General features: G+C 31.9%; 1 protein-coding gene across 4 annotated transcripts in view; it reads left to right on the top strand.

Annotated features, from left to right (window-relative positions):
- LOC143250738 (thyroid receptor-interacting protein 6-like) overlaps positions 1-8,863 on the top strand; it is a 59,018-nt gene that overhangs the window by 33,187 nt on the left and 16,968 nt on the right. For all 4 annotated transcript variants that reach the window (XR_013028351.1, XM_076501704.1, XM_076501694.1 and 1 more), the window contains exons 6-9: positions 145-212; positions 3,047-3,094; positions 4,558-4,688; positions 8,286-8,406. Coding sequence is in view for 3 of the 4 variants with exons in the window: in XM_076501704.1 (XP_076357819.1) it covers positions 145-212; positions 3,047-3,094; positions 4,558-4,688; positions 8,286-8,406 (368 nt within the window). In the remaining variant the exon portion in view is untranslated. The remainder of the gene's footprint in view (positions 1-144; positions 213-3,046; positions 3,095-4,557; positions 4,689-8,285; positions 8,407-8,863) is intronic.

The raw sequence follows: 8,863 nt of genomic DNA on the forward strand, positions 1-8,863 counted from the left end.
GAGTTATGTCATATTTGTTTTAAACAGTAATATGGACAATGTTCTTAGGAATAAAGACAATATTATGTATGTTTTTGAAAGCATTAAAACCTTGCCTACTTTTGTTGTTATTGTTTTTTCCCCTTCCATATTTATGCATTCTAGAGATTCAACTTCAAGGAAAGTCATTTTTTTCTATGGATGGTCAGCCATATTGTGAGGCAGACTACCTGGTAAGTTTGATTTTGGTTAGGTAGCTGTTAAAACATAAATAATGAACACTAGAAATCATATACTGAAAAGCTACAAAATATTTAGTGCATGATTGTGTCAGTTTATTTATTGCATTATTGTGTAATTGTAAACATTTAAAATGTTCTTGTAAGCAAGTTATGTAATGACACACTCCAATCATATAAAATAACTTACAATCTAAATCACAAAATTAAACCTGTGCCTTCTAATAATATAAAGCTTTCTTTCATCATGATTTAGTCTATAGTATGTGGAAATCTCATTTATATGATTATTTCTGAGCAGATGAGACCCTCTGATTGCACCTTACAACTCGCATGTAAAAACTTAATTAAAAATTAAAATTATTTTTTCATTTCAACAATTCCTTTTACTCAAATGTAAAATTTATATTTTAGCTTTATATAATGTTTATATAATTAATTTCTTGAAATAAAAAACTAAATGGTTCAATCATGTTGCTGTTACATCAGTGGGTGTCTGAATTATGAACATTGCACTTCAGATATTCTATTAAACTCCTAAATACATGTTTGTTTTCTAATCAAATTTTATCACATTCATTTTTTTACAGTTTAGCTTTAAACTGGTTGATCTCTCAGTCACAGTGTACCACCCTTGGAAATCTTGAGAACTTTAAATTGTTTATTATCTTTGAAAATTGAATGTTAGAGAGGTGTTTTTTTTAAGCTAGTTTTAATAGTTAGTCAGTAATATAGTAATTTTATATGGCAATTAGTTAAGGTTTTGAAAATATAACAGAAGTTTGATGCAGTCAGTTGTAATTAAATAACCTTAATACATTTTGAAGAACAAGATATTTTGTCTAAATTTCCAGTGTTATTCTTATTACTGATAATTTCTTATATTACACTGTGTTCATTTGAAAACTAGAGAAATATTCTTCTGTGACAAGAAATAGTGAAGTTAATTATCTTTAAGTAAGGAAAAACTAGACTTACAAGAACAGATTTAGATGCCATTAATACCTTTAATTATTATTAAAATAAGTAGGAATTCTCTTACAAAAAGTAATAAAACAATAATTAAAATAATAATCACAAATTTAAAAGTTACTCCTTTCTTAGGCAGCTGTATACACTTATCTGTAGGCCAAAAACAATTACATGTTATATATTTTTTATTGTGGTTTTAAATCTTGTAATAGTTATAGCTATTGAAGATATGGTTATACTGAACACTTGTAGATGTTGTATTCATTGGATATAAAACTGAACAAATAAATAAGGAAAAAAAATTGAAATTTTAATAGAAAATAGGGATTGTTGGTCATTCATAAAATTGCTATAAGAAGTGTCCAAAACAACATAATGCTGTAATAAAAAGTACACAGTGGTATTAGTAGGATAGATAATGATGTTTAATTCCTGCTTTTGTTGGCAAAGTAGACTGCTGCATTTAGTTATGCAGATCACACATACTATGTTTGTATGATTTATTGTGGGAAATGATTTAATTTACAAAAATAATAAGGTAATATATTAATGAGCATCAAATAAGTTAAAATGGATTAGACACATAAAGGTACTGTGCTGAACAAAAAAAAAGTAGAAGCTAACATGAAAAGAAATATTCTTTTGAATAGTTGTTTCACAGCAGTATATAAATTTTAGAACCTAAAACATTTTTATTAATACTGTATAAAATATGATTTTTTCTTGCAGAAAAATAATGTGCTTTAAAAATTTGTGCAATGTTTCATGCAGTTTGGTTATGTAGTTTGTGTGACTGTTAAAAGACTGGGTGCTTCTAGCACTACAAAGGTAAAGAAATTGTTAAATGTTGCAGCTAGTAATTTTGAGATCTCAAGTACAAAATAACTTGTACTGTATAAAGCATTTGTAGTATTAAAGTGAAGCATATGTGATTAAAGAACTAGAAGTTATTGCTAGTATATAGACCTTTTATAGTCTTAGCAGTCAAACTACAAATAATTATCCATCCATCAATTAACAATATACCATCCCTATCAGATCATAAGCATCTGGTTTAAGGAAAACTTTTAGCAAAGAAGTATTTATTGAAACATTTGACTGTTACTGGCCACAAGTTTGTCACTTACAATTCATGTGTAGATTTGAGGGGCTTGTATAGTAGCTAAAATGATTGACTAGGTTAGAAAACTTTACATAAGTAACTGGAAAACAAGCAGCTGTAACAGAGCTCTTATAGCAAAAACTTTTTCAAATGTGTTGCATAAGGCCAAAAACAAAAATCCAGCCTCAATGAGTTTGCATGACTCATGTGCAAAGCTTGGATTGTGTTTCGTTTTCTTAAGCTATGCTAAAATTACGTTGATCAGCACATTAAACAATATTCAGTTTTTGCATGTCCTGAAATTGCTCACCCACTTCATTTTAACAGATGTAAACTAAACAGACAGGAATATAATATACTTTTAGTGGATATTTTGTGAAACAACATATTAAAAACTTGTCAGTTTTTAAAAAGGTCTAATGTTAGGTCATAGAATGTTTGTTTTTTTATTGATAGTATTAAGTACAGTAAAGTTTACTTCTAACTAAACTAAAGCAAAAAATACACAAGTTAGTGTTAACTTGTTTCTACCAAATATAAGGCATACTTTACTAATGTGATGCCTAAGAAAAGTAGACTTGCAAATTTCATTGGAATTATTTTGTGTTATTCTAGAAATGCCATATTTAAAGAAGTGCTGTTGCAATAAATATACTAATTAGACTGCAAATATTTTGCAGGTCCCTGCTAGTTTAAAGTGTTATGAAATTTTTTATATTCTGATTTCTAATTTTTACCTGTATTTTCTTGATAGAATACCCTTGAAAAGTGTTGTGTGTGTCAACATCCTATCTTAGACAGAGTAAGTAAATTATCAAATTTGTACTTTCTCCATCTTTGGCATAAAGATTAAATCAACTTTGTACATCTATTTAAAAATATCCTGTTCAACACAATTATAATCAACTACAATGGAACCCCTCTAAAGCAGCCATTTTCAGGACTGAGACAAACTGGCCTGATTAGAGGGGTTGCACTGTACATAATTAGGGATTATGTAAACAAAAAAAAAAAAAGGACTGATTGAATGATCGCTTTCAAAGGGTGGCTGCTTAGAGGGGTTCCACTCTATATTCCTTACATTTATACTGACAAAATAAAACTGAGGTAAATTGATTTCCTATTTAAAAAAAAATGAATTGCAAATAAAGAATTTAAGAGGTTGGTGAAAGGTTACTATAAATAAAAACAAGTTTCATTCTTTGCAGCCTCGCATGACCAGGTGGGTTAAGGCATTTGACTCATAATCTGAGGGTTGCAGGTTTGAATCCTTGTCGTACCAAACATGCTCGCCCTTTCAGTCCTGGGGGCATTATAATGTGATGGTCAATCCCACTTTTTGTTGGTACAAGAGTTGGTGGTGGGTGGTGACGACTAGCTGCCTTCCCTCTAGTTTTACACTGCTAAATTAGGGACACTAGTGCAGATAATCCTTGTGTAGCTTTGTGCAAAATTCAGAACAAACATTCTTTGCATTTAGATAAAGGGGTTATCACTGATATTCATGGGTTAATGCAGTTTTCTACTCATAAGTGTCTTCTGGATAAAATTTAAATAAAGGAAACTTGTTTAAAATTAAATTGCTGGGTATGACCTACTTCATTCACTTGTTTCTTCCTAGAGTAACGCTGTTCATTTGAGAGATTTACATGATTGCTCTAGGAACACTGTAAAGTCAATTTGCAGGTGTTGCTTGGATCACTATGCAAATACAATGATTAGTAGAGAAGCAAACACACTATTCTCATGCACTTTTCCTTGGTTATGCCAGCTCCAATCCCAGTTGGTCCATTCATGACCAAGTGGCTAGAGTCCTCACTAAGTACCCTAGTGAGATTGTGGTAAGTCTTCAGATTTACAGCTAAATTTAGGGGTTTGAGCCCCCTCAGTGGACGAAGCAGATAGCTTAATGTGACTTTCTTATAATCAAAACACAAATTCCTCCACTAACTGAGCACTTATATTTTTGCACATTTTTTAAAGTTAATATCACGCTATGTTTTAAATAAAATTTAAGGGTAAATCCTGATATTTTAAGACTTTCAGAAACATAAACACAAAAACAAATATTAAAAATATAATAAAACTGAGATTATATATATCAAGTTATTATTTTGTACCATAAACCTTAGCGCTTGTATGTGGAATTATAATATTAATGTGCAGTAATATATAAAAGTATTTAAGAATATATCTTAATTTATTTTTGAAGTAGCTAATATTAATACAATCTTGAGGTGTGAGTTGTTACTTTTTTTGCTGCAGATCTTAAGAGCTACAGGGAAACCATATCATCCTGGCTGTTTTACTTGTGTGGTTTGTGGAATATGTTTAGATGGTATTCCATTTACTATTGATGCACATAATCAAATACACTGCATTGAAGACTTCCAGAGGTAACCTTTCTTCCTGTTTATTTCATTTGATGAGTAACTTGTGAAAAAACTCACTGAATTATTCAAAATTTTGTTCATTTGTCCCTGATAACCTTGTCAGTTTACTTTCACAAACCAAATTTATGCTATAAAACCTATCCATAAAAGTGAGAACTTAAACTATGTAGACCTGAAATGCAGTTTTGTTTGACATATCATCACTGTCCTAGGTGTATGTGATTGTTAAAAATGTTATGTATGTATCAGCCTAATGCTGCTTTTATCTAATATAATTGATAATATAATACTTCACAAGTTTGCAGAATTAGGAAACTGTGACTTTGGTTTATTTTATTTTGCTTGACTGTTTAGCATTTGTTCTACAAATACCATTTGTTTTTGTTTTTTTTAACTCGGAAGAAGGCTCTGCACCGGGGCTTTCTGCACTTCCCCAGTTCAGAGCTTGCACATAGTCTCACGAACCTCCTTTGCACCTCTGCCGTTTGCAACTGTTTTACTGTATGCTTCAAAACTTTGTTTCTTACCAGAGCATCTCACCTGGGGTTGTGTTTTTCTTCTTTGGTGGGCCATATTTTTTCAGAACAGACGATCTGCCATTGCTCCTTTTGGCCTTTGTATCCTGGCGCAGTTGGATGAATTGGGTCTGTTCTCGGAAAACATTGCTGTATCCACTGGTCAGCCCATCCAACCATGGTTTATTACAGTCCCCAAATGTGACCTATCTTTAACTCATCTGAGAAAAGTAGACACTCCCGATTGGAAATACTGTCTATTATTTGCTGAACTTCCTTCGATTTATCCTTCCATTCCTATTTATACAGATAGTTTGAAATCAGATGACTGTGTGGGTTCTGCCATGGTTTGTTGTGGTTCGGTGGTTGTGTGCAGAATCCCCTCTACAGCTTCTATGTTCACTGCTGAACTGTATGCCACTTCTCTTGCCCTGGATCACATGAAAGCTTAGCAATACTCAAACTGCACTATTTATAATGACTCGCTTAGCTCTCTACTGGCCTTGGAATTGCTTCATGTTAGTTCACATCCTGTTCTGGCCAGTATTCAAAATCGACTGGCCCATTTCTCTTTAAAATCTACTTCTATCCAGTTTTTCTGGATACCAGGCCATGTTGGTATTCACGGGAATGAGCTCACCTACATTGCAGCTAAATCTATCTGCTCTGGCAGTATTACCACTGTGCCTATTCCATACGTGGACTATGGTCCTGTATTTAAGGCTCGGCTCCGTTCCAGCTGCCAGTTGACTTGGAGTGAGCAACACGAAAACAAGCTTTTTCAAATAAAACCCTCTATTTGACTTTGGCCGTCTTGCTTCTGTAATGATTGTAAAGAGAAAGTTGTTCTAACTAGAGTATGCTTTGGTCCCAGTTTAACTTATCATTTTCTTTTATCTGGAACTGATGTACCAATGTGTAGTCTGTAACACTCATGTCACAATAAACCACATATTACTTTCTTGCTCTCATTCAGGGTCATAACGACAGCACCATTTTAAACATGTTCTGTCCCAAGGTTTGTCCATAACATTAGACAGTGTTATTGGTGATGTTGACACTGTCCACCTTGGAAATGTTTTTAGTGTTTTAAAGGCCATTAATCTTTTGAATGCCATTTAAGTTTTTTTTTAATTTATGCATTAGGACTTTTTTTTATGTGATTCCCTTTTTAAGAGTCAAAGTACACCTAGTTTGATTTTAAATTAGAAAATGGCTGTAACATCAAATAACTCAACCAGGACTGGAAAGGCCAACCTCAGGTGAATAACACTGCTGTTCCAACTATTCGTTAGTCATTCTGGAGAGTTGTTATTACAATTTTGCTACAAGTGTTTTAAAACTTTTATTACTTTACTTTTTGAAAATGGCCATAACATCAAGTAACTTGAAACCAGGACTGGAAAGCCCAACTTTAGGTGACTGATGATGGTTTTTGTACTTACCTGTTAGTCTTCCTGGTGAGTTATGATAATTAAAATTATGCTACAGAAAGTCCTTTACAACTTTTATTACTGTAGTGTTTCTCTTAATGTTGTAGACTAGATGTAAACATTGGCTTTATGCTATTTGTTTTTTAAATTTTGTTTTGTTTTACCTTTATTTCCTTTTATGAATTTTGCTAAATTTACTTTAATGTTAACTCTTTACCTGATGTTTGACACAGATAGCCTAGTTGCTTTGTGCCATAAAACACTAAATCAATCAAACAACTCAAAGAAGACTGAGAACTACTCCCAGGCATATTTGATTTTTAGCTAGTTGTTCATTAATACATTTCAAGTTATTAAGAAGCACTTTTTCCAGTGATAACTTTCCTGTCTGTTGGAACATTTCCATTGTTTATTAGGTAATTATTGTTAAGTAAACTTATCTTCCTTTTCTAAAACTTGTACCTCTGCAGAGTCCTCCATGTAAAAGTTCACATTTTCAACAGCTTGATATAAGAAGTATGTGACTCTGCTTAAACAATTCAAGTTTTCAGATAAAACCATCAAGTTGCTGATTGTCAAATGTATTTAGAGAAGAAAAAGACACAGAGCAAGGCAAATTTAACAAGTTATTCAATAATTCATGGTTCAGGGCCATTTGTAGTATAAAAGTTGAAAGAAAACTTGATGATGTAAATGTATACTTTGCACAACTGCATGCTTTGAAATTATCAAACTTTTATTTTAAATGTTACAGAATATGCCACAAGATATCTTTTTTTGTAAGCTGCTATTATACAACAGAAGTGTTACATTTTAATATTATATCTGCCTGCACCTTGCAAGGTTTAAATTGAACTTTTTAACCCCCACCCAGCCAATGCCTGGTGGAGGACTTGTTTTGACTCTTGTTTTCAAGACAATTCAAAGTTATCTCACTTTGAATAAATTTGGTTTGAGGTTTCAAATGATTAACTTTTGGCAGTTAAGATAATAATGAGCCAAAATTTGGTTCTTCATCAGATCAAGTAAACTCCATTGAGATAAAAATTAAAGTTATTTTGATATATTTTTTGCAACATAAAAAATTGTATTGTTCTTTATTTGTGTGTTGTTGTCTAAGAGCAAAAATCTAAGTTTGGCTCTATGAATAGTGCTTGCTAATTTTAATTATTGTTTTTACTGGAATTATATTTCATTGGGTGTATAAATGAAAGGCCTGATTTGATTAGCTTTGCTTTTTTTGTATATTCTTTTTGGTGTAAAAACCAGTCTTTAACTTTGTACGATACACATGAGCAAAAAATGAATTACTCAACTATTGGTAATGTCTGCAATTTCAAATTAATGGTTATTAAGGTTTGAATCTGAAGGTTTCTGCCACCCAAAGGCACAGTGGTATGTCTGGGTTTTGATATCTGTGGTGGGTAAAGTGGATACCAATTGTGTGTAGCTTTTTGTTTAATTACAAATGAATACAATTTTGCTGAATATTTCTATGAAAGAAATATTGTGTTTGGATAGTAATAAATTATTTAAAAACTGTCTATGCAATTAAGACTGAGGTTTCCCTGAGATACTTAACTATTTCTTGTTTAGTAGTTTTGAAGAGTAATTATATTGTAAAATTTGACGTTAAACTTTCTCTTCAATAGAAAATTTGCCCCACGCTGTTGTGTGTGTAAAGGTCCAATCATGCCTGAACAGGGTGAACAAGAAACTGTTAGGGTTGTAGCTTTAGACAGGAGTTTCCATGTGAAGTGCTACAGATGTGAGGTGAGCTAAGTTTTCATACTGGCTACAAAAGTTTGATTAATATAGTTGAGCACATACTTTTGGCTTGTGAAGCCCCTGGTAAGAAGCAATATCCACTTTGAGAAGCTTAGTGAACCAAACAATCTTCTAACAGGAAAATACATATGCCTAAAACATCAGTTAAACCTAAAAGTAAGGAATCTTGTAATTCAAGCATTTTTAAAAGGTGGACTTTTTATTCATTAAGGGTAAACCAGTGAAGAAAAGTCACCAGTATTATGTTTTGTTTTTACTAATGCTAGAATTCCAATAGTATAACTACTTTTAATAGGTACACTCATTAGTAATTTAGACTAGGAACTTAAAAAGAACAATCAGCAAGGTCATATTAATGGATTGATACTTTAACTTAAATTGTAGATCTAAATAATTTTTTTTATACTTAGGGAAACTATATAACTACATGTGAGAAAACAAA

This window comes from Tachypleus tridentatus, chromosome 1, assembly GCF_004210375.1.
Source record: "Tachypleus tridentatus isolate NWPU-2018 chromosome 1, ASM421037v1, whole genome shotgun sequence".
Taxonomy (NCBI): domain Eukaryota; kingdom Metazoa; phylum Arthropoda; class Merostomata; order Xiphosura; family Limulidae; genus Tachypleus; species Tachypleus tridentatus.